Source organism: Osmia bicornis, chromosome 4 (genome assembly GCF_907164935.1).
Source record: "Osmia bicornis bicornis chromosome 4, iOsmBic2.1, whole genome shotgun sequence".
Taxonomy (NCBI): Eukaryota; Metazoa; Arthropoda; class Insecta; order Hymenoptera; family Megachilidae; genus Osmia; species Osmia bicornis.
In genome coordinates this window covers 11,038,114-11,064,261 of record NC_060219.1, presented here as the reverse complement: position 1 = coordinate 11,064,261, position 26,148 = coordinate 11,038,114, and the positions used below count along the sequence as shown (strand labels likewise).

The 26,148-nt window shown below is 52.5% G+C and overlaps 1 protein-coding gene across 3 annotated transcripts in view; it reads right to left on the bottom strand.

The window, feature by feature from the left end:
• The window catches only part of LOC114875615 (steroid receptor seven-up, isoforms B/C), a 40,157-nt gene continuing 14,009 nt past the window's right edge, over nucleotides 1–26,148 (bottom strand). For 2 of the 3 annotated variants that reach the window (XM_029186095.2, XM_029186111.2), the window contains exons 3-4: nucleotides 22,146–22,697; nucleotides 1–2,494 (exon numbers count right to left, since the gene is read on the bottom strand). In XM_029186095.2, the coding sequence (XP_029041928.1) occupies nucleotides 2,220–2,494; nucleotides 22,146–22,697 (827 nt within the window). In that variant the 3' untranslated portion in view covers nucleotides 1–2,219. The remainder of the gene's footprint in view (nucleotides 2,495–22,145; nucleotides 22,698–26,148) is intronic. The other variant, XM_029186103.2, reaches the window with a different exon arrangement.

Genomic DNA, 26,148 nt, shown 5'->3' with positions numbered 1-26,148 from the left:
GTGTTTGTAATCGTATTTATATTTGTATTTATATATATATATATATATATATATGTATATGCATATATTAATTATGTACACGTTTTATACAAAAAGGTTCTCGCGTCTTTATACATAACTTTATATAGATGTCTTTTTCGGCCTACGTACATTGAACGGTCGTAACGCAACGGTCGTGTGTCGGTATACATATAATACAATTGTTCAGTTTGACGAGCACTCGCGCGCGTTTCGCGACGCGTACGCGTCTCGAGCGGAATCCGAACTCGAAAATTTGTTCATCCCCGTTTTGGATCGCGTCCGATCGAGACGCTCCGCGTTTCCTATGTATGTGTGTCAATGTGTATCGTGTGTCTGTACGCGTCGCGGGTCGCTTTTAAGAAACGATCGCTGGTTAAAAATATTAGAAATATCCCATATACCCCTAAGTGGTTCTCTAAGTAACTAGCTCGACATTGCCACATTTAACGTAACGCAGTACATTTGAAAATGTCTCGTTTCGCTCGAACGATACGCGCATCGTTCGCATCGCATCCAGGTATCGTACACTATTTATAAACTCGTTAAAAAAAGAAGCACCGTCTCTCGAAAAAACATTCGAATTCTAATTTTCCACGTACACGTGTATATCACATTGCGTTTGTCGAATATCCTCGCGATCCTTTCCCCGCGGATTTTCTCAACTTGCCCATCGATGGACCGCAAGGCTCGCCGGAAACCAAACGACCATCACCGTCGAACGCATCCGGAAGAAAAATATATTTGTCCGCGGGTTGCTCGTTTAGTCACCGACCAACCTTTCGCTTTCTCGCTTTAATTATTATTCGCTATCCGCCAAACTGAACACGGTGTCGTTAAAAGTTTCGCAAATCTACGAAGGAAGGAGAAGGTTTCGCGAGACAACGCATCGACGCTTTTTTTTTTAAATCACGCTAATCGGTAAATCAGGGGGATTGGTGATCGCAAACTTAAACTGGATAGCCGGGGCAAAGGCTATTAGCGGGATTAAGATCCGGAAGCTCCGCGCACCCCGGACGAACGATAAATAATATCCTCGCAGCTGAACCGTTACGTTCCGCTCGACGTTTCTCGGAGTTCCTATACCTTTCGTACAGCTCCCTTTTTATTCTTCTCCCAGCTATCGTTTCCTCGTTCCGTGTAATCGAAAAATTGACCGAAAACGTTAAAAATTGAAGGACTTTGACGCAACTCGAAGCGTAAAAGAAGGTAAAAAGTTTTCTCGGCGAGGCAACGTGCAGAGAGAAAGAGAGAGAGGTAAAATGAAGAGAAAAAGTTTGAAGGTTCGATAAAAAGTGCGATTTTACGGTGTCAGCGCGAAACGTGCTCGCGAGTAGACGCGGTGGACAGAAGGCGATCGAAAGCGAACTGTTTTTCGCGAGCAGGAAAAAAGAGAAGGATAGTGGAATCGTGGGGAGATTGGTGGGAACGAGGCAACGAACGGGGAGAACGAAACGTCGAAACGAATGACTAAGGGCTTCGGCATGACTGGACTAACGGCAATTACTCGACGCGAAGATCGATGCGAGATACCGAGCGAGGATCTACCAGATCCCCCGCCGTCGATTACAAATGCTAATTTATGATTTCTTCGCGCCACGCCATGCCACGCCACGCCACGCCACGCCACGGCGAGTTACATCTCTAACCAGCTATCCTTCTCCGTCCGTCGAAAGGTTGCGGCTATTCGGATCGTTCGGGACGCGTCCTTAGAAATTAGAATGTCGCGGATGCGGGTTCAGCAGGCGACGCGAACAGAGTCCTTATCTATTCTCGATCGATCCGATGCGATCGGCTCGATCGGGCCGCGCTCACAAAAGAAACTTTAAACGCTTTCTGGCCGTGCTGCTCGAAGAGCCAGTCGGCGCCTTCGATTCTTCGTCCGAGTAACGTCTTTATCGCGTCTCACCTTTTCTCCGCCCTTCCTTTCTTTCGAGCTGGCTTCCCTCGTAACGCGCACGCACCCGCCGCCCACTTTTCTCTCTACCTTCCTCGACCATCCACCGTCGTCAACTTTCAGCTGTTGTTTCTCATCTTCGAACGAACGAAAGCAACGGTGCCAGCTTCCGAAACGGTTAGAAACCGTGGGGCGTGGAGGGAAATTGGCCGGTGGTTTGAACGATCGCTGGCTCCGGATCGCGAGACGAGACGGGAAGCGAGCGACAGTATTAGGCGGAAGCTAGCTGTCGCCAGACAGAATGTCACATCGTGGACATGTACGGCCAGTTGAAGCTGCTACCGCTCAACAGCATGTCCCTGATCAGCGTCTCGATCGGCGTTTTCCCGACAAGCCGTACGAAGAACAGCTGCTCGATCACTTGCGACGACACCGTTCTAAGCGACGGCAATCTAAGCAACAGCTTGCCGAACCTCGTAGGTTGATTCGGGTACTGTGTCCTGCAGTATTCCTCCAGCGCGCACTGAGATTTTTCCTGAAGCGACTCGATGTGCGCCACGTCCGACAATCCGCATGCGTCTGAAACATAACGAACCAATTTCAATTAGATACAATTATTTTTCTTTAACTTAGAATTAAGGATCGATCGATCGTTAGAGAAAAAGGAACGAACGTCTGGTACGGCTACGGCGACGAAGTGAAAAAAATCTGCGAATTTCGGAGTCGGTTCGAGCTGTGGCTGGGGAACGTTTTAAGGGAGGAACGGATTCGCGGGGAAAATCAGCCTCGGGCGAGTAGACACGCAGCGGAGAATGAGAGCCAGGGGAGCGGTTGGAATGCGTGCCAACTAGAGAGACGTAGCCCGCGCAAACGTCGGACTAATCACGGGGCTCTGTCCCTCGGATACCACCCCGTGCCGCCGCCTCGCTCCCTCGTTTGCGCGCGCGAAACCTTTCGCTTTCGCGTTTTACGCGCCACCATTGTTTTTCTTTCCCTTCGAAAATCCAGCCTCCGAACGACTAACCCGTTCGAAGGTACAGTAACATCGGCGAAAGTATCGCGAAACGAAGGTTGCTTAAGCTTTGACGAAATCGATTCGAGCGAGACGCGTGTTTGAAAGGTGCGAAATCATATCGGGTCGGATACTTTCCCCGCAACCCTTCGCGCTATCCAACAGCCCTGTCCGTTACGGCATGCAAATAGCGTTGTTTCCACACGTACGCGTAATGGGCCATTAGGCGCACACGGCGATCGCTTTGATCGCTAAGGCAAGATCGGCTCCGTTTCGGCTGCGTCGAGAATCCGTTTAATTGAAGCATACCGCGAGGAATCCGCCAACGCTCGACCAATAAACAAACGGTCGGATTGGCTCTCCCGATGTCGTCAGCGCCAATTCACCGCATCAATTCGAATAATGCCGTTGAGTGGCGTCTCCGCGCCTCCACCCCTTTCCTCCTCCGAAACACGATCACGATTTCTCCTATCCCGTTCGCCTCTCCCTCTCGGTATGCTTCTTCGCGCCCGTTAACCGGCTAAATACCCTGGCGCCTCGTTGACCAGCCTCGCTCTCTAAATTGACCGATTTTAAACTCCCGTGTCTCTCTTTCTCTCTTGATCGGTCTGCGATCCGTCTCGCTCCGTTGATCGCGTTTGCGTCGAAGGACGAGGCTGAACGCGTCGAAGAAATTGATCGTTCCAACGTGCGACGACGAAAGGGGTGGGTAGAAGGTGGGTTAAGAAGACAGGCCGAGTAGGTAGGAAAGAAGAAGCGATCGAGACGAAAAACCGAGAGATTCGAGAGAGAAAGAGAAATAGAGAGAGAGTGGCGAGGATTCTTTCATGCCCTTCGGAAACGTCATATAGCTGTCGGGTGCCGCGGAGGCAATATTTCACGCCGGTAGGTCCGCCTGTCCTCCCGCTCTCTCCTTCGTTCCTACACTTTTCAAGGAGTTTTTACGGAGTCTCTCGATCTTTAATCACAGCTCGACCTTCCATTGTCAGTGACGTCACCTCCGACTCGGAAAGGGTGTTCGGGGGATGCTTTGTGTCGAGCCTCTCCGATCCCTCTCTCTCTCTTTCTCTTGCCGCGTCATTTGTCTCTACGACGACGACTAGGCTGCCTTATTTGTACGCGCATACATTCGAAGGTGCACGCGAACACGGCTCTTTCCCGGGCTAAAGATTTCGGTCAACGTTTCCGCTCGAACTCGGTCGCCTCGGTGTCGCGTAATTGCTCCGCGGAGAAAGCTCTCGAGACGTTGTTGGCTCGCGAGGAGAATAGCTAGAAACCGCGGAGGGATTATCGCGAGGACGAGCTACGTAAGCCGAACGTAATATAGGGTGCTTTGTTAGACGGACGGGAAAAGAACGCGTATCGATCGCGTCTCGAAATACACTTTTATAAATATGTATCTATTCCCTGTCGCGTATTTCTGCTTTTTTCATACGATTACGCGTTTTAATTACCCGCCACTCTTGGATCGAAGGAACGTTACTCGGTGAAAGCGATTTAGCGAGGGTAATTACGAGTTTGATGCGCTCGATGGCGCCTGAAACTTCCTCCTGGACGACGTTCCGGATAACGATCATGGTCGTAATCGACGGACAGCTTCGCGAATTTATTCGCTGCAGAAACGAAGCTGTCGTTAAACTCTGTCGTTTCGCGAAGTCTCTGGCCAACTGAGGTACACGCGTCGTCGATAACGTTTCCGATGCCCCGGGTTGGTCTACCGACGGAAAGGTTAAGCGTAGGAAACGGCAGGGGAGAGAAGAAAGGGAAAAGGTAGAAACGCATAATGGGTGCGAGCAGAAGGTTTGTACACAGAGCGACGGGGGCGCGAGGAACGATTATCATAACAAGGCTGGTATTTGGAGACAAGATGGCTCGACCCTATCGGATGTACGCATCGGGCGAACGCGACACGCATTTAATCGACCTACGTGCCTCCTCTCCTAGCCTGGTGGCTGCTACTTAGAACTCTACGCTACACCTCTCCGCGTATGTAAGCGTTTAGGATCCGTATTGTCATGTTAACGACACCGATGCCGATCCCATTAGGGCATTCGGGGTTACCTTTGCCCCTTACCTTTACACCGGTCGCTGCCGCGCAACCCCTATTCGAGTGGACCGGGGATGGTCTCTCGAATCGTGTTACGCGGTCGGAATTTCGAAGCGCATCGTGGCAGGTCGCGAGTCGAAGTACGCTGGCACGAAAGGAGGAGAAGCCGCGAACCCTCTCAGACGGATTATGACGCGCGGAAAGTTCGCGACCTTTTGTCTGGCGTTCGCCCTCGATGGCCGAACAACACCGGGGGTAATCCTCTAAACCGGGCCGTTACGCCGTTGTTGACATTTAGCCCCCGCGGCTGCTCTGGAAACCGGTCCAGGGTGTTATATCCTCGCGCGCGCCTCCGTCCACGCGAGTTCCGAGAGCGGAAGGAACGACCGGAATCGCGGGGAGAAGAGAGTCGGCCCGAAACCGCTCGACCCACTGTTGTCCGTCTATTCTTCCGTTTCGCGGGAACGGTCACGGAAGAGCGTGAGACGGAGAGAAGGGATGAGAGAGGGAAACAGGAAGAGGAAGAGGAAGAGGGATCAAACTTGATCTTCGCTGTACCTGCCTCGATCTACCTGCGAAAATAAAGCGAGCTGGATTTTCGCGCTTCTTTCGCTGGAAAACGCGAGACCATCGAGAGAAAAGGCGGAGCCGTGCCACAGCTCCGGGGAAACGCGAGTATTCGGGAAAGCGAGAGAACAACGGCGATCTATCGATAAATTCACTGGCCAGTGTAAACAATGTGGCAACAATGTCAATTATGCGGACGCCGATCGCGCGGCAGCCGTGGTAATTAATCGAATACGAGCGCGCGACTTTACGCCGTAATTAATTGCCACGTAGTTCGTGTTGCCCACCCTATCCCCTATACAGGGGATCGTTCCGATCGCCCTTTGCTTCTTACTTTTTAACTACTATTTTTTGGTGAAAAATACTTTTTTCTGTCGTTTGTACGTCGAAGGAGATGCTGAAAGCGACGGTTTCACGTGATCGCACGAATTCTCCGCAGGCGGAATCTGGAAACGGTAGACTAGGCGGCGCGTGGTGTGCGAGACGATAGGCTGGTCGCGATCGCGTGGGCGCGTAATATATTCTTGGGATAGACAATGTGCCGAGCACGTGGGCTATAGAAGCCAAGTCGACCGGACCCGGGGCCCCATAATGAAGCGTTGACGCGAGTATAAAACGAGCGCCGCTCGAGACAATGGAGTGATTGAGCGCGGGTAACGCCAAAGGGTTGCCCGCCGTCAACCCCGGGGTGAAAATGTCAGTAACCAAATGTCAGGCCTCGCCTCTAGCGCGCTCTACAACCATTCTCCGTTTCTCCGCGACCTCTTCCTCTTTCCCTACGTTCTTCACCCTCGCCCCCGTTCTTCCCTCTTTGGTCGCGAGCCCCTCCGCTCGTTTCGTCCTTCCCTTTTTCTTTCGTCCGCGTTTTCGAAACCCGTTCGCTGCCTCGACGATAATAAATCCACGGCACCGCGTTTCTAATCGAGCCGCGAGCGAAGCGGAACTCGTATCTCTCGGTGGTCGGGATAGTCGGGTGAAATCGAGTTTATCGCCTGGCGTTTCGTAGACGCGCCAATTTCACTCGCTTCCCCCGGCCCGTCTCGTTTCCGGTAGTTGTCAAAGCCGTAGCTAGATACGTAATCGTCGCGAAGATACTTTGCCGCGCGACAAAGGGTTACTTCGCCCTCGCCCTTACCCTAGCCTTCGGCCTGCTGAAAAAGATGGCTCGCGAAGAAAATAACGCCGGAGAAACGGACGTCGTTGGCGTTTCGGAATATTTAACCAGCCAGGAAGGATCTTTTTCTCACGCCACGCTGCCGAGATTGCTTTCTCCAACGCGAGAGTAATGCCATTTTCGGCTCGACGGATCGACGCGAACGAGAACGAGCGTCTCTTTGACGCGGCAAAGAACGGGTTAAGTGGGTTTTACTCGCGCCCCGCATCACCACTTTGCATTCGCGTTCATCCTCACCTCCGCCCGTCCTTACCCGTCCGTTTCTTGCTTTCCTTTATTCTCGCATCCCCAAACCTACTTAACCCCTCTCGAAATTTCTAGGACGGCTGGCTACTTTCCCTTTTCTATTCTTCCCTTCGGACTACCAATTGCATCGTTTTCTATTCCGACTCGATTGCAGCGGCGCGGAATTTATAAAATTTCGTAGGTTCGCCAGAGTCTGGCATACGCGCGTATACTCGACTCGGCGGCTAGCGAAGAGTAATGACTAGAAAACCAGTTTCATCCTGGCGAGATGTTGCACGATTCCGTTCGCTAGTACGCGAGCGGTGAATCGTAACGTGGCGTAAATCCAGCTTGCCTGTATCATGCGAGACGCGGCTCGATCGTGCTCGAATTAACGCAACCATTTGTTCGTTCCTTCGGCTTGGAACTCGTATAGCGGCTCCGACACCCGTTTTCTCGCGTTTCGCCCCGTTGCCTGGTTAAATCGGTCTCGTGTTTCCGATAGCAACGCGTGTCTCGATCGTTTTGCAAAGGAAAAGCCCGATATCCGTGATATTCCGTTCAAAGCCGACTCGAGAAGAAGAAGAAGAAGAAGAAGACGAAGCGACGCGATGGAAACGCGAATCCTCCGCGATAACGTGCTTCCGGAGACGATAGCCGAGGGATGCCGATGATGAAATCGACGCTCTCCTCGAAGATGTTTTACCGGGACTCGAGTTACGATAAACTGTATCGCGAATAGCCGACGCGACGCGACTCATGGACGAAGCAGAGCTCGTCGAGCGATAATCTATCTTTCGAAGCGAGACTATGACTAGCTTAGAAATTCGCGGATAATCGCGGAAATAGAATAAAAAGAGGCACGATTACCGTAGGTCAAACGCAGGCCTCGCCACGAAGGAATATCGAAGGAAGGAAGGAAGGAAGGAAGGAAGGGAATCTCTTTACGTTTGGCCCGCAATAAATTCAAGCGGGCGCTGCTTCGAGAGACGGGTTTCCTTCCAACCTCTACGGTGTCTCTCCATGTCGGTTCCGCCCATAGCTGATTTATACGCGCGCGAGATATACTGGCAAGCACCCAGCATACGCGCCTCCTACCAAGGACATCCGAAACGCGTAAGAAGAGAGCGAAGAGGGGATCTCAGAGGGGTGCGATCGCGGGGAAAAAAAAAAAACAAAAATCTCGCGAATCCATTAACTTTGCTCGCACGCGTGCAAACCCCTAAAATCGTAGATGAGAGATTATCCTCGGGGATACTCTGGTGTGCACGCGCGAAGGACTGGCTGGTAACGCGATAGATTGGACGTAATTAGGGGCTTGATAAAATTCGCTGGCAATCTAGGAGGAAACGCGACGCCCGAGGCGGATTCGTTTCGGCGAAACAGTACGGAACACGGGCCTGCTGGTTACTCGTAACAAACCGCAGACTCCCTGACCACCCTTGAGCGAAGCGTGCTCGCGTCATTCACGCAGACCGCGATATAACCTAATAGAATTATATTCCAAGTACGAGGGGTCGTGCTCGGTCTGCTCCCCCAGGAAGCGAGAGCCAGCAACGGCAGCAGCCAGCAGCAGGGGTCGCAACCTAACGCCACGAGGGATATCGTCTCGTGGTTCGCTTCGCTTCGATATACCCTTCGTGTGTCGCTCCCTCGCCACTTTGCTCGTTCCGTGGTTTCACGGCTCGGGATAATAACGACAGAGAGAGTGAGAGAGAGAGAGAGAGAGAAATAAATAATATCCAGAGTCCGAGAGCTTTCGACGGATTTTCATTTCTCTTATCTTTCGACCGCGATCGCTCCGATTACGCGAATCAAGAACGTTTGTCCCGACAACGGGTCCACGAATCGCGTTCGTTATCGCGAATCCTACGCGCGTAACGCAATTATCGCAATTAGTCGAGGGCTCGCGTTCGCGACTCCGCCAGCTAGATATTACGAATAGCGTGATTGCGCGTTGCTACCGTAAAAGCGTCACGATTTACAACGGGCCCGAGAAGCTAGTTACCGCGGATGACCGTGCAGCTTTACGAGGCGACGCGACGCGGGCCGACGCCGCGGATTTAGCCTCGATTCTCGGTCGCCAGCTGCGTCGCGTCATCTGCGCTCGCTAATCGTCTCGATCCTAGTTTTCCCTCCGATCACTCGCGTGGAATACAAATACTCCGGTGGAGCTGGAATGGAAAAGATAACGCGTTCAAAGGAGCAGGAAGACGCGTTCGTGCTCCTCTTCCTTCGAAGCCGGCTGGGGTAATTACGCTCGAATTTTTCCAAAGGGCCCTGGGCTCCGTGTATCTCGTTTTTCTTTCTCCTCGTTCCTTCCATTTGTCCACCTTTGCCTCTCCTTCTCCGTTCCTCTCGTCCAGCTCTCCTCTCCTTCTTCGACTATTATTAGCGGTAATGCATGCCATTAGCGTCAAGGTTCGTGCGCGAGAACGAGTCTCTCGATACACTCGAGGGAATCGGTCGTTTTATAAGCCGCGCGTGCATCGGCCTGCCTACTTTGCAGCTCCGAGCTTGCCTGGCCGCTTCGACGCCCGTTTGCCCGCTCCCCGTCCTCTCGCGAATCCGTTTCGCCGACCTCTTACGCTCCTCTAAGGCCAAAGAGGAAAGAGAAGAAACTCTTCTCCCGTTTCCTTCCTCTTTCTCGCGGAGCGAACTCGCGGCAAGCGAACCGTGTCGCGGTTGCATCGCGTCAAAGCGCGAAACCATCCTATATTCGCGCCCGTTGGCCGTTAAGGGAATGCGGAAACCAGCAACCGCTTGCTCGCTCCTCTGTTCGAGTTGGTCCGCGTCGAAGTATCCTGCCGCGTCCGCGGAAGCCAGCATCGGGAAAATTTATCGCGGACAGTTATCCGGATGGCGCGTGGAAAAAACCGGGCAAGATGGTACGCGACGAGTCGCGATCGCAGCCGGAGCGAGAGGAACGGCCCTTAAAACAGGGGAGACGCGGCTGCTCGTATCCCGTAGCCGCGTCGTTAAGCGGCAAAAAAATAATAAATCACCGGGATTTTTAGTCGGCGAGAGAGGAGATAAATTTAATAACTTAACTACCGCGAATCGTTCCTTCGGAGGCAAACGACGACTCGACTGTATTATTTCGGCGAGTGCCGGAGGGTACGAGAGGGAAGCTAGAAAAACCCTGGCACGATCGGTCGAAATCGTTAACGCGTTGACCGCCGCGCCGCGATGAAAATGGGTATGCTACCCGTCATCGAGTTATTAACGACCGCGGTCGGTTCGTCTCGCCGTTTCCTGCCGCTAATAAAGCTCTCTTTCTTTCCTCGTTTCCGGGACGCGAGCGTCCTTGACCGACGGGAACAGCGTTAAATATCGTTAAACAGGCGTGTACCATCGAAAGGTTCGGTCTCGACCGCGCGATAAATCGTCGGACCGATGAAAAAGAAATAATCGCTTCTCGGTCGTTCGATTTTTATGCGTCGCGTCGCGTTGGGTCGCACGCTCCTCCAGAAACATTACCTCGAGATATATCGCGGTGCGTTGGCAAGGTACGCGAACGGGGCTAGTCGCGAGGAGGATGTAAAAATCGAGGACGAAAAGGCAAAGAGAAATATCGAGCAGTATATCGCGGCTTCCCGTGGCTGGGATAAAGGTAACTCTTGGCCTGTTCCCTCTCCTTTTCGTCTGAGATACGACCTCGATTCCATACGGCCCGGTGAATCGGTCAGAAAACGTACGGACCTTTTTACCTCGTCTCTTCTCTCCCGTCCATCCGCGTCCCGTCCGTTCTTTCATTCGTGTACGGACCGAGGGAGGAACACCTAAATCGAGGCGGGTAAACGCGGCGGCCTCGTATTCGCGAGGATATTCACGAGCCGCATCCTCGCCGACTACTTACCGGCCGTGAAATATGAAATTAAATTCATTAAGCTTCTCGCGGTTATAATAAATCGAACGATTGTGGCCGGGATAGAAGACGTAGCGGGCTTATAACTCAGACGGTCTGAATGGAAAATGATGAGAAATGTCTCTCATTGAACGCTGGGGGGTCTCGGACCCTGTCCTCTCCCTCTCTTTCTCCACGATCTCCTTCTTTTTCTTCAGCTTCTCGTCGCATCGACTAACAGCTAAAGGCCTAACCGAGCAGAGTCGCGCCATAGCTGCGTTCTCCGTTTATCAAGCGATCTCCACGCATCGGTACAAAGAGACCTCGGAAATCTTCGACCGCCGCGTTCCGTGCCGCGTTGTGAAATTCGATTGGCCAAACGGTCGAGATAAGCGAAACCTTGCGATTGTCTGCGTACCAGCTGGATCGATCGATCGGTAATTCGTTTGAAAATCGCTCGAGAAGCGACGAGGAAGGTCGATTCGCGTATAAACTCGATCTAAGACTCCCCTCTTACTAATTTATTCGACGAACGCCGTTTCACCGCGTAAATCATTCGACGCGATAGAAAGGGAGCTGACTGATTCCTATCGGAGCGTTCGAACGAAACAAAGCTTGCTCGCAACAGTATCATCCTTCGATACCCCTTTACCTCCGTAATCGAAAGCAGGAATAACAAGACGTCCGGCAATGGTCTGCCTTTCGGAGCGCGTGGAGATTCTGTTCTGTTCGAAAGCAAAGCGTAAATTCCGTCAAAGTATGCACGCGTCAGTTGGCCGGTTCGCGTACTCGCGAACCTGTTCGATCGGGCAGAGGTTTATCTCGAAGCGTGCGATAAATTATATCTATCTGGCGGCCATCGGAACGACGACTAGGAAGCGTTTATCGTAAGCTTCGCTTCGCGAGGCGATTAAACGAACGGGTTTCCAGCCGGACAGACGGTCGAGGCGGAAAGCGAACCTCTACGCTTCGTGTTTCTTCACCGTTTCATTTCGATCCCCATCGAGTTGAAATTAATTTTCTAACGTGCTTTCGCACGATTGCAACAGTTTTCGTTCAAAGGTTCTTCGCGATCGAGCGATCGAGAGAAAGAGAAACGTGCTACGTAATGCGCGTGTAAGGTGAACCGGTACCCTCTCTGAATATCGAGCACGCCTCAAGATCGCGCCTCGAACACCTCAGCATTCTCTAATCAACTGGATGTCTAATGACTAGTTTGCGCACGCAACGGGCGAAGAGGAAGCAAAGTAAGTTCGTTTATCCGCGTAAAACGCGATAGGAGATTAACATCCGCTTGGCACGCGTTTTCCTAGAAAGAAATTTCCAAAAGATCCACTCGAAAGAGAAACGAGCCCACGGGACGAAGAAGGAGAGAGGTGGCCGCGTGAAAATTTATGACGGTGCCCCGTGTCCGAATGTCGTTAAACGAGCGGAGCATTCAATGGGGCAAATGGGCTGTGATTTGTACATTGACAGGCGCGTAATGCCACAACATCGAGAGGTATCGGTATTCTTCGTTCGAACAGCAGTCTCGAAGCGTGCCCGCACCCTTGCACCCATGCACCCTTGCACCGGCCCGAAGAATAGCCCGTGTTTTCCTCCAGTCGTTCGCTTTCCGCGCGTTCTGAAAGAGATAACGACCTCTCGAGCCAGTCTGTTCGGTCAACTATCCATTCTACGCTGTTTTCCTCTTTAAAAAGCAGAATCCCCGTAGGCGTGTCGCGTCGATTCCTGCCAGCTGCGCTAAACGGCCCGTTCGTCGAAATCGCTCGACCGAACTGCTTCTCCTCTCTACCTTTTATGTACTCCCTCTGTATATACTCTTCTCGATGCGAGAACGTTTGAAACGTAGCCGGAACACGCCGCGATCTCGGCTCCCCTCGAACCATCCTCCCGATTATCCCTTATCTTCTCGCTGCTTCGTTCCGCTAAACGTCGAATTCGCTAAACGATACATTCTTCGCGAATCCGGCTTCGATAACGGTAAAACCTTTGCCAGCGAATCGAATCTCAGCATCGATCGCGATACTTTAATTAGGTCTTCTTCTTCTTCTTCGCTGTGTTTCCTCCTTTGAAAGTATACTCAGGGATCTGTTTCCGTGGAGAAGACGTAGGATTTCTAACGGATCTTAAATACCTGTCGAATCGAGGAGATCGAATCGGTCGATTGGTCGCGCGCGTTTCTCGAGAGGCTGCCTCGAAACAGCTGGTGGCTCCTTTTACGGGCCACCGCGCCTCGGCGCACGGACAAATTTCGTTTTTCCAAGGCTTTTAGGAAGGTAGATAGAGATCAGCCGGAGCCGAAGGATATCCACGGTTTGTTGTCAATTGTGTACACACTCGTCGGTTGATTGGCTTCATTGTGGCCGATTCGGGCGTGCACTTGGCCCGTTTGGCGACTCGATGCAAGTTTCCTCGACGCGCGCCTACCTCGTCCACCGAAATCCTCCTTCCTTTTTCTTCCCTTCGAGGGGACGCGAAGTAGGTAGCGCGAAGCAGGGCCCCCAGACCCTTCCGTTTCTCTCTCTTCCGGAAATCTACTACCCTCTCGGTTGCGCCTTCCTTTCTTTCGAAACGAGCCGAACCTCGAAAAGCGCTTCTGCCAGGGCCCCATTGTCGCGCGAACGCGTCTTCGAGAGAAGAGCAAACACGCTTAACCTCCCGACCTATTGTCGCCGCAGATTATCCGATTTCCTCTGAGCGGCCGTTACGAGCCGCGTCGCGTCTCTCGCAGGTTGCTCCGTTTCTCTCGCAGTTTCACGCAACGCATCGTCGCAAGGACGAGCAATAATAACCCGTTCAATTCTACCTGTTTATCGTCGCTCGCACGTGCGCCCCTGCCTCCGGCGGCATCGCGACCGGACAATATCGGCCGACTATCCTTCGTTAACGAGACACCGGTCTCCGCGCGTTTACCTTAATATCTCGTTATTACAAAACGCCAAACACCGGCAGCGAACGGACTTTCCATAACCGGTTATCGGGGCAGGGGGTATAAATGATCGTAACGAGTCGACCGAGCGGAGTCGCTGCGATTTCCGACGGCAGAAAAACGATCGGTCATCGCGGAAACGTTTCGATTCTTCGGCTAGATTCGAAGGCTACGCGAGTAGACGAGGGTTTGGTGTTATTGGATTACGTCCGCATTGTCCCCGCGACGGACAGCTGTTCGTCCCGAAGGCGACGCAAGATGCGCACCGAATATGAAAATAATATTTCCTTTTCGCCAAAGCTATGATCGATATTTATTCAAGCGACCGTCGCGCGTCCGCCCCGGCATTGTGCGTCGTCTCGCATTGTATCCGAAACTTCGATGCACCGAGAGATGCTCTCCTCTCTCGAGATTTTCGCGTTCTCACAATGAACGAAAATCGCGCTTCTTAAACACGACCAGTCATCGTGATTTCCGATTTTTTCGAACAACGAGTAACCTTGCGTCGAGGATATCTGGTCAAGGTGCGATTTCTAAGGGAACTCCGGTGCCTTTCGTTCGACGCTGATCTTTCATTCAAACGAATTTCGTCTGTGGCTCGCGCTCTTCCATCGAGTTTCAGTTTGTTCGCGAAGAAAGGAAGGAAGGAAACTCTTCAATCCTACGGAATTGGATTCGCGATGCCGGTGAGTTTGAAACTTCGTTCGTGGTGAACAAACGGTACGCGTCTTAGCCGGCCAGCAACTTTGCGATTTCCCGCCGCGAAAGGGTTGCTCGCGTTCTCCTTTAATTCTCGGTTAAGTGAGAAGTTTTATCGGGCTTTCTTGTTTCCCGTTGGCTTCTCTCTTTCGAAGCAAACGAGAAAGCGTTATCGCGTTACCCGTCGAAAAACTGCATTGTCCGAAAGCTTTCGTTCGACGTTTGCATGGAAACGATTTCTACGGGGGTAAGCGAACCCGCGAGTTTCCGATCCGTCGGCGTTTAGAAGCGGAGGCGAGAAAGGGGAAAGTCCGGTTGTGAGATCGAAGAGAGAAGACTCCGATCTCTTACTCCTTCAAGCTTCTCTCGCCATTTCGCGCCGCGTTCCTCTATCCATCTATCTTTCCCCTCCTTCTCCTCTTTCGTTTCGTTTCGTTTCGTTTCGCTTCGCTTCGCTCGTCCCTACGTTCTTTGCTCCGGCTTTCCTCGTCCGCTCGAACGGCCGATAGATAATTGGCGTTGCGTGCTTCGAGATAAACGGCCGTGATTGGCGAAAATAACGATTAATAATTATCCACTCGCGGGATCCGAGGCGGTCTGCCCTCTCATCTCGGATCTCTCGAGAGATCCGAGCGAATAACCGGAGAGACGAAGGAAAAGGGTTCGAGAGAGAAAGAGGAGAAGCACGATATTCGACTGGTCGGGACCTCGTTTTCATCTTCCGTACTCACCCTCTTCCTCGTCCAACCGTGGAATCTTTTTTTTTTTTCTCAACAACCACGATCGAGTACCTGTATCGTAATCGCGCGACCGGCTAAAACGCAGCTCGCGTTGCTTCGTCAACGAGGCGACGACAGAGCCGGCCGAGATTAATCCGAGTAATCCCCGTGTCGCTTTTCGTTTGGCAGCTACCGTCTGCCGTGCACTCGCTTCGCGATAAACGACCGCTCGAGTGGCGCGTGCCACGCGTTTAGATTAACTGTCATTCACGCGTTCCCTTTGACTCTCGCGCGCTTCCATCCAGGCCCACCTACGTAAGTAGGTACTTACATGCACTCCATTTCCCTCTAGTTCTTCTTCCCATCGATGTCAGAAAACGACCAGACGGTTCTCGCGCAATTTGATTTTCCTCGGTAAACAGCTGAACGAAGGGAACTTCTCAAAGGGCCAAAGTAAACGGACCAACGGCGATACACGCGTCGACGTCGAGACGACGGAAATGTTGGCGTACCGTCGAGTTTTCGGGAGTTTGTTTCGATCGAACTCGAGGGCGGAGCGGTAATCGAGAACTCGCTCGTCCGATTCGTCGTTTCGTTAGGGAAAAAAAAGGGGAACAGGTGTACGCGGTAAAAAGCGCGTCCCGGTGGAATAATTGAAGGACGGCAGCGCGCCGGTGACGGGTCGGCTCCGTGACGCGATACCATTTGATAAGTTGTGTCAACTGCTCGTTAGTTAATTGTCGGTGCGCGACACTCTGTTCTACTCTGTCGCGATTTCACCCGTCTGCGGACACAACCGCACAACCCACACGTTCACCCTTATAACTTTGTCACCCTTTTCGCCACCCCCCCTGATGCTCGATTCCCGCAACCGCCAATGTACTGGCCGCTGTCCAATGAATGCCCTTCATTTCCATACTTCGTTCGACGGTCAGTGAGACCAGCTAATCAGATTATTTAACCCTCGTTCGACCCGCCTGTCATCTCTCGCTCCCTCTGCCTCCATCCCCTGCTCTTTCTCCTTTTCCACGCCGATCGACGTCCACCTTTTTTCCCTCGACCGACGAAAAAACGCGAACACTTTTACTCTTCTCTCGCGCATAAGAGATCTCGTCTCCGGGTAATCCTTTAAAGACCGAAAAAGATTCAACGCGACGAGCTTCGCTCTGGAATTAGTAGGAATTAGCATACCCTCGTATCGCGACAAAAATTCGCCTCTATTCTTTCCCGATCGAAGTACCTCGATTTACCTCGGGAAAACAAATAAGGAAGAAATTTAGCCCGCCTTTCGACTCCGACGAATCTGTTTTGCAAAACGAATTTCGCGGCGGGTGGAATCCGACCACGAGGTCGTTCGTAAAACGGTAGAAAGACGAGGACGGAGGGAGAAAGGGATGAAAGGATGCTGCAAGGGGTTATAATGTAATTGTATTAGTCGGGTAGGGTGCAGGGAGAGCAAAGGGGTCCTGCCGTAAAATTAATGCCCTTGGCTTATCAGTGGTCTGACACTTGAGTGGCAAAAGTGTCGCGGAACTCGAGGGGGCCGAGTAGGTCGTCGAGGAACGCGGACAAGCTCGTTTCGAGATACCGATTCGCGCATTCTAATCCTCCGGCATTCCGCTTCGCCTTCGCTTCGAGCGTGCAAAGAACGTGTTCCTCGACGGCCACCCTATTCTCCGTTTGCCGAAAAACACAGGGGCTCGCGCGGCTGTAACTTCTCGAACGTGGTGAACGTTTTCGGTAGCCAGTTTCCTTCCCTGCTAATGAGTGCCCCATTAGGAAGTAACGGAAGGTATGCGCCGCGGCTTCTGTCACGCTCGCGGAGTGCCGATCCTGCTCGATGTAAATCGGATTAATTAGGGGTCGGGCCGGCGCGGTGGGTCGGGAGGCGGAGAGGCATTTATTCGTGCGAGGATGACCGTGCTACTCGCGCTGTTAAGGAAGCGAACGAAATCCGAGAGAAAGAATCGACGAAGGAACGGCGTGAGATTGTTTTTCCCGAACTCTGACGATTCGAAAATCGAGAGAACGGGCGTCGATTTCCCGATTGTTCGTCGACACGGATTGAAAAAGAGAGGGAGAGAGAAATTGGTGGAGATCGAAGAGGCGGAACGTTTGAGCGGAATAAATAGATTCTAGTCGCGCAAGCTCGACGCGACGTAAAAGTGGAGTGCGCGCGGAGCGTGACGAATCTGGTTGGCAAACCCAATAGCAGCGAGTCCGAGATGTTCCTGATTGAGAAGTCGGAAGGAGGCGAAACGTGAACGCGATCGCGGGCATGAGACGGTGTGCGTGCGAACGTACGTGTATCGAAGCGTGGAGGAAAAAAATTGGATCGGTCACGGACACGTGGTGCAGCGGTACGAGATCTCGTTCGTTGCCGATTCAAACCGAAAAAGAACCCCGATGCGTTCTCCCTTCCCTTCGATTCCGTTTCGCCCCCTCTCGCCCACGTTCTCTCCGTCGCTCTGTCATCCGCCCTCCCTCTCAGCGCCGCAGAGTATATCGCTTTTCCTCTTTATTGCTCCCTTTTTCTTGCCGCGGTTCCTTCGGCACCCCTTAGACCAGGCAGAACGGTGGTGCGATGGTTGCGTTGGTGCGACAGCGGCCGCGGTTAGGGGATGCTGAGTCATAGAGGACGGTCGGCGTGCCGCATAGCGGATACATGGCGTGTCACCCCGAATATTATTCGAGTGCCTGACAGCGCAATCTGTGAATGCGCGATATTGTCTGGTGACGGCGGCAGCGGTGCTACGTTCCGACGGTTACGGCCGGCATGTGGGACTAGGAATGCCACGCATGGCACCCGCCAAAACATCATCCTTCCTTCCTTTCCGATCGTTTCAATTTTTACCTTCACCGCGAAATTCCACTTTTCTCGGATGTTTAAAAAATTCTTGGTAAGAAAAACACGAAGGAAAAAGAAGGCAACGCCTGGTGTCGTTAATAAGAGAACGTTGAAACGATAACAGAGACATCGTGGAGAATGGGAAACGAGGGAAGAAAACCGAGGGATGGCCCGTGTCGGGGTGGAACGCGTACGGTCTGGCGCATATTTAACGGCATCCCGTGTCAAACGAGGCCATAAAACACGCTTGCGTCTAAATAAAATGCCGTCTGCTCGTCGCCCATTCGGGGAAACTAGGCAACGCGGTCCGTCCTGAAGAAACAAATCTCTCTTTCTCCTAAAGCTTTCATCGAAGCATGGAAAAGCAAGCTACGAAGGTTACCCTCTGTATGCTGATACGGAAAAACCGTGTCCTTTGTGGTCGATTGTTTGGCATCTTTAAAGGCGATTCTACGCGTTTCCATATAGAACGGCTTGGCTAGTCGTTTCTCGAATAGCGGACTCGCGGAAGACGAAGGAATCTCGATAAAATACGGAAGAAGCTCCGAGGAACAGGTGTTCGCAGGCGCGTGTCGTGAGCAGTCTCTTTACGGCGGCTATTAAACGATCGGCGTTGATCCACGATCTCGCGTACTTCTTTCTAACGGTTACCTCCTAGTACGCCGCGAACGATCCAAATCCGGAATCGTGGACGGTTTATCGTTGAAGATAAACAATTCCAACGGAACGCCGACGGACTGACCCTTTCGAGGTTGTCTGCGGTGAATCGGTGAAAAGGATGGAGGCTTTGTTTCGTGGACGGCGTCGCCGGCCGATATCACGGTCGGATGAGTTTTCGGGGCAGCGAGAAGACGGAAGTACGGAGGATATTAGGTGGTGTTGGCCGACTAACTGAGTGGTAATACGCGCGAAGGAACGCGGGTTAGCTCGGTGTCGCGGGTCGTGGGTCGGGGGTCGGGGGTCGAGAGTCGAGGGGGCCAGCTAGAAGCCGAGGGTTCGTTTCGAGCGAGGACGTCGATAAGCGGTTCGCATTGTCCGACGGTCACGTGGCCACCCTTGCCACCCTCGCCACCCGAAAACGACGCCGCTGCCCGTCGTTTATATTAAACTCCGAGGTTAATACCGCAGCTTACTCTAATACCGGGGCAACCCTTTGCCCTGCGATACGCCGATAAGGGTTACGCGCGAGCTCGCGAATACCGTACCGATCCGTAGACCCTCTTTACGAGCAACCTCGCTCGCCCGCACAGAAATTTCCTCGAGAAAATCGGCCAAAACTCTTCGAACGTGTGCCAGCTTTTTACCCAGCCTCGCCTCGTTTCAACGCTAGACGGAGAAGAGAGAACGCGTCAAGCGGAACGTTGAAACGCGCGGTTGAAAAGAGGGCAGATAATAAAAGGAAAATGGGTAACGCTGAAAGTCAAGGGTTGGGGACACGACCCCGAACGGAACAGCGCGCAACAATGCGACAGATACAGAGAGAGTCGTGGATCGTGGTCCCGGATTCGCAGATAACGCGCGCCTCCCTTCCCAAAACCGTCCCTTCGCGCTTCCCTCCTGTCGTTTGCTCGTTTCGCTGGCATTCGAGGCTGACTCGCGTCCACCACAACGCGAAACTTTATTACTTACTTCTCGTACGATCGCGTATGATCGCGTACGATCTTTCGGCGAGGAGTTTGTTCGCGCGATAAGTCGACCGAGAAAGCGTAGAAATCCAATCGACTCTCTCCGTTTCTCTCCGGGGACGCGTCCAATTATGCCAGGCGAAGGCGACGTCGATGTTTCCCCTCGTTCGATCGACGAATCGGGGGATCGGTTCGCGTATGCCAATGGAGCCGAGCGAATAACGGATGCTCGCAGAGTTGACCGTGATAGACGCTGATTAGACGGTAACTCGGCTTTAGAACGCAACGTATCCGTCCTTCTCGCGCGATCCTTCCACCGGTTCTCGTTTCTCTGACCATCTCCGGCGGACGTTTCGAGAGCGCGACCGTTTCGACGAGTCGATAAATTATCCGAGGTTAACAGGTGAGCGCGAACGACGCGCGAACGACGCGGCGCGATAATAACGCGGACGATAAACGCGTCAATAATAGAGCGGACGGATCAGGGACAGCGATCGACTACGAATAGCCTCTATTAACTCGCGCATACCGTTACACTTCGATTTACTTTCAGCCGTGGACGATCGTACGAACTCTGCGAGATTAGCCGCTCGAAATCCGGTTGCCTCGTCGAAACATCTCGTCGCGTATACTTTCTCCTCGCGTCTCCGCGATGTCCCCGTTTGCTAGTCCGCTTCGATACTCTTTAGCCTTCCTTCTCGCGATCGGACGCGCAGAGGCGCGAAATCAACTCCGGGCAAAAAAGTAATCGTTACGCGTCCTCCTATCGGTCGAGAGAAATTATCGACTAAGAGCCAGAAATTTCATCGACAGTGATCGACTATGCGCGTCATTTACGCTTCAAGCGTTGCGACATCGTCTTCTCGAAAACGTCCGACGTATCGTTTCGCGGAAATTTACGCGCAACAGCGACAGATTAATCGTTCGCGAGTACGTCAAACTATCGATGCGAAATAAGCTTGCAAACGAAAAACGTCTCCGGTGCTTGCTCACCGGCTCGCTCGCCGAACCAAAGGGAATTGCATCGCATGCCACGTAATCGTGGGAGTGTTTCCCATCAAGATACACGTAGGTACCGGCACTCGCCGTAATGCCCTCCCGCATAAACATATCTGCATCGTGGCTTTGCATGCCTCTACGAGGTGGCCTCGAACCAGAGAACGCCGGAAACATCGGCCATTGGGAACGTCGTTTCCACTCGACGACTCGATACGAAATCCTCGTTGCTACAGGATTGTCGAGAAAAATTCGATGAACCTTTTCGGAGAATATTAACTGGAGTCGGCAAGAAAATAGGCAGACACGCGTTGAACGTTTCGTCGCCACCGAGTATGCGTCCTGTGCGCGGAGGAGAAAGCCAAAGCTAAACGAACTTTATAAACCGTGTCCTCGTTCCGCCGTTTTATCCGAACAATTAGACGCGTGATCCACGGTTACGAGCCGTATAAAAGAAAAGAAAAAAGGTCGCTGCCCCTCGAGATAAGCATCGAGCTCGACGTCGACGTCAGGGAGGAAAAAGGGCAAGGAAATCGTTCCCTTTTCAAAGGGATTTATAGGAAGAAATGATAATTTCGAAGAGTATCGAACGTTTACGGTGTTACGCAACGACGCGACGCGGGGATCGAGCACGCGTATCTTGAGAAATCTTGGAGCTGGAAGAAGGCGAACGAAGGGGGTGGGCGCGAAGGGCCTCGAAGGTAAAGGGCCCCGTAGCACGAGCGCAAAAGGGATCCACGCACGGTCCGTTCGAGGAGGAAAGAAAGAAAAAAGAAAAAGTAGACAGGAGAAGAAGAGGGTCCTTGGTGGCGAAGGAGAAAAAGGAGAAGAAAAAGGGGCCAGCAGAAGCGAAGGGTGGTAGGAGAAAGGACGAGGAGCGGGACATTAGCATACGCTAAGCCGAGCTAAGCGCACCCATATAGCACGGAAATAAATAGCCGCTTGTCTCGTATCTACACCGAGACGGTTTACCATGGAGCAGCCAACGGTGCCGGGGTCCCCCTAAAAACTGAACGCTCTCGGAACGTACGCCTTCTCGTACGCGTGCATGTTCGACCACCCACCGTAAAACCTGTATCCGTTCGCGAGCGAACTCGATCGTCTCGAAATTCTGAAATCGTTATCACCAGATGCATTCAGTTGAAACGGACTGTCGAACGGAGAGAAAGAGGATTCGCGAAGGGAAGCAGAAAGGCGAGAGCATTGTCGCAGCATCGACGAGCGAACGCGGCATTGTCGCCTCGACGAATCTGCAACGTTTGCTTAGAACGGGGATCGCGCGGTGGATGACAGTCGTGTAACCGCGATAACATCTTCGCGTCGATTAGACGAAGCTCGAACGGGCGACGCGCGTCAAGAGGCCGTCGCGATCCGAGAGTTCTTCCGGCGGCTCTGCCACCGTTCGCGAAACCGGCCAACACCATTGTCCCCTTTCTCAGCTACGCTTAGCTGCTGGTGGACCGATCGACGAACGAGAGAACCGCTTTCCAGATAGCATCGGCTAGTTAACGCGGCGATATAACAGTTGACGAGACTTACCTGTGGTGAAGAGGACGATGGCTTTCAGGCAACTGTACTCGGCGGAATCGACGTGCAACGCCTTCAGTTTTTCCACCTGTTCCTGAAAGATCCTGATGTGGTCCATGAAAGCGACGACCCGGTCCGCTGCCATTGGAGATGCGTGAAGACCGGCTGCCGCCAACAACGGCGCCACGTGCAGGGGCATCGAGCACTGGCTCGCGTTTAGCACGAACAACTCGCTCCAAACTAGCCTGAGCAGGGCGACCTGGTCGGTCACTTGAAGGTCCGGGAAGAACGGGATGTTCCTGGCCCACTCGACCGCGGAGAATAGCAATCTCGCGGCGAGTTCGCAGATGTTGTCGATTCCCATGATGTTGTTCGGTTGCATGCACTGGCCGTATCTGGAGGTCGGGTACGGTTCCGCCCTCAGCAGCAAACTTATGTAGGAGGAAAGGTAAGAGTGTCCGTTCAGGCTGGCGCACGCGACCGCGTCGCCGTTCGTCAGCGCGAATTGTCCGGGTAGACCTGGCAGCGACGGTTGCGACGGTGGCACTCGACCTCTTTGCACCGCTGTAACAAACATAAATCAAGAATTCTCCCATGCTTCTCTTAGCCACCTTTACTCGAACTTGCGCTTCCCAGAAGGCGAGTTCTCCCGCGAATCGTAAAAATTCCGACGAACCTGCTTCGCGATCGGCACCCGGCCACGCGTCGCCCTCGGCTCGTTCGAGATAACCGTGCCCCGCTCTTTCGGGAAAAAGTCAGGGAACCTCGGCTACTCGCACGCTCCAAGGGGGGACAGGGTACCACGCGTTTGTCAGAGTGTTGGCAAATATTGTGCAAAGGCAAACGTTTCGGTCGAGGGTACAGAAGGATCCTTGTTCGAAGAGAATCGACAAACGCGAAAACAAACTCGTATTCCTTATTATCCGACTAGACTTTGTTCCGCCATCGAAGGAATCGAAGGAGAAGCGAAAAAATAAAGAATGCCAGGGGGGTCAGGAAGAGGATCTTTCGCGTATTTCGCGTCCCTCGGCCATTCTCTCCTTCGCTCCGTTACTCCGTCTTTCTTTTTCTTCCGAGGCTCGAGGAGAAACGGCACCCTGCTGCGCACCGCCTGAATTCCAACCTCCACCCCGCGGCTAACGAACATCGTCTATTCCATCTTCCCCCTTTCCTTCTTTACTCCTCTCCGACCTCTCCTATACTCCTCCTCTCTGCTCCCGCCGAAAAAATCCTGTCCCGTGTTGCGACGTTCGCCGTTTCAGTCCTGGTACCCGGGGAACCACTTCCGCGATCTTCGATCCGGGCAGATATTAAACGCGACGCGATTCGCCCTTTCGAAACTAATCGCGGGCCGCGCCAGATCGCCGACTATCTCGGGCGTCGCGTCGCGTCGCGTCGCGTCTAATTCCTCGCGATAGCGATTCGCGATTCTTCTCGACGCCGGCGGGTCAGAGGTCGCGCGATTGTCGCGGACACGCGCGATTCCTCGAAAACCTCTATCGACGAGGAATTTTTTCCCTTGGAAAATCGGAGCAAGCGGCGAAGTAGCCGGTCGAATCGCGTCGAGGTTTGCGGAAGCGCGATTCTAGTCGCTCGCTTCGACGTTCGAGCGAACGGAATCTACGCTGTCTCTTGGAAAAAAACGCGTCGATAAGCTTATCTGAACGTGGCAAAGTCCGCGTTGATCGAACGACCAAGGAATTTTTTCGCCTTCCTACGCTGTCGCGATCGAATCGACTCGCAGAAATATTCGCTGCTCGTCGACGATCCACGGTATCTTTGATTTCGTGATCGAACGAAGAAAATTCGAAGAGTTCGAAGCGAGCCCCGTAGCCTGGACTCGACGCGAATAGACGATAGAGAAATTGCTGGACGTGGATTGATGATGCTGACGCGCGGTTCGAGAAGAAAGGGAAGCAACGGCGAGAATGGGCTAGCGGAGAAACGAAACGAAACGAAGGAAGAAAAAGAGAGAGGAGTAGATATCTATGGTGTTTGGTCGGTTCGAGGAGCGTTCGTATTTCAGAAGAATATCCGTCTCCGTACGCGGCACAATGAGCGGCAAGGCATCGTTCAAAATAATTATAAACATCGAGAAACGACGATCAATCTTCCGTTCCTCTTTGATAATAAACGAATTACAAGGATGACGTGGACTGGGAAACGAGAAAGCGAAGAAGACGCCGGTATGGGACGGCGACGAAGCCGCGAAAGGAGACGGATGGAATGGCATATGTAGGTGGGGAAGAGCGGACTCTAGGTGAGAAGAAGAAGAAGAAGAAGAAGAAGCAGAGGAAGGTAGACAGCAAAGGTGGAGGGTAGGAGCACCCGCGGAGCGCGTGATTTAAAATGCTAATTTTTTTCGTTCGCAGCGACAGCGCGTTGATTAAGATGATCGCGCGGTGGATGCCGCGTGGAAAGGAATTTCATTAGCAGCCATTGGTGTACGACTTAGAAATTTCACGCGGTTCTCGTTTATCCGAAATCTATTTTTTTTTCCAATAAAATTTTACTAAATATATCTTCGTCGCGAGGAAAGGATGGCGGAAACAGCCTCTCGAATTCTTCGAGCTGGTGGTTAATTGGAGAACACCTGCGAAATATTCGCGCGTACCCGTTAACGTCCGTCGTTCCGTTATGCGTCCTACACCGCAGGAATCTGCAGCTTGCCGGCTCGATTTTCCGGGGAACCTTTTTTTTCTCGCGTTTCCGCTCCTCCTCGTTTCTCCGAGACGACCGTCGACAAAATAAAACGCGATTCGCTCGACCGATCGCCATCGCCGGTCGATGGAACTTTATTTATTAATTCATCGGTCGCACGGCTGAGAATCCTCTAACGCGTACGTGAAAAGTCACGCATCGAGGTACGCGCGTTCGTTGTAAGAACGCGAGGAACGCGAGGAACGCTGAAAGAGAATGCAACATGCTACGAAGATAAATTAAGAGACGCGAGTTTCTCGAGTCTTAACGAGAAGAAGCTGTACACCACGGTTCACGATGTTACAAATACGAGGGATACAGTTATATTCGTCGAGTATAGGGGTGCGCGAGGTTAAACGAAACGGGGGATGTATTTTAGAGTCGTAATTGGAGCATCGAGCAGGGAAGATGAAGGAAGAGAAGGCGAGCAAAGAGACAAACAAACGGAGAGCCCGGAGCGGTTCGAAAGCTGAGGAAAAGAGAAGGGATGACCCGCGAATCCAGCTGCCTAGAATTTCACCGACGAAGGTGACGGCGACGCTGACGTGGTACACGACCATTGATACGAGGTCAATGGGTCGGTCGTCCAGCGTGCCCCTGATAACGACGCTCTTCTCGCGAATTCGCGTTTCTAAATCGATAAAACGCGTGTTAGCATCGACGTGGCGATTGCGCGAAGAAAAAGAGAGAGAAGCATCGATAACGGTACCATGTTCGCGCCAGGCTACCTCCTAGATCGTAAATTTTCAATCTAAAACACGGATGAGTTCACGGTTACCTGCGTCTCCCGTCGAACCATCGAGAAACGCCGGTTTCCAAACAAAATCCGCTTAATCGCGTCTTAGATCGCCTCGGGTGAACACGCTAGAAAGGAAGATTTTCTCGGATTTTCCCGGGAAAGCGAAACGTTAGGAGAGCGTTAGAATTGGCAAGATAATTAGTCGCGAAAGGAGGTTTACTGCGGGCGGCATCGATTCTCCGCGTGCGGCCTCCGACGATAAATAAACACCTACGTAACTGCCCGCGGCGGTCCCGCAACGGAACGACCTAATGATGGGAAGGAGTGCTCCTCGGCTTCTTATACCAACCTTTCGCTCGTCTCCTTTCCGAAACGATCAACGATCTCATAATTAGTCGCGTTCCGGTGTTCTTCGAAGCGATTCGACTTCGTTTCGACTCTGATGATCCTCGCGAAGTTGGAGAGAGGAAGGGTCAAGTATCGTTTGCTACGAATTAAAGGAATCGTTGCATGGAGAACGGTGGATGATAGAAGGAGGGAGAGGAGAGGAGGGTGTATCGCGTGGCCGATGCAACA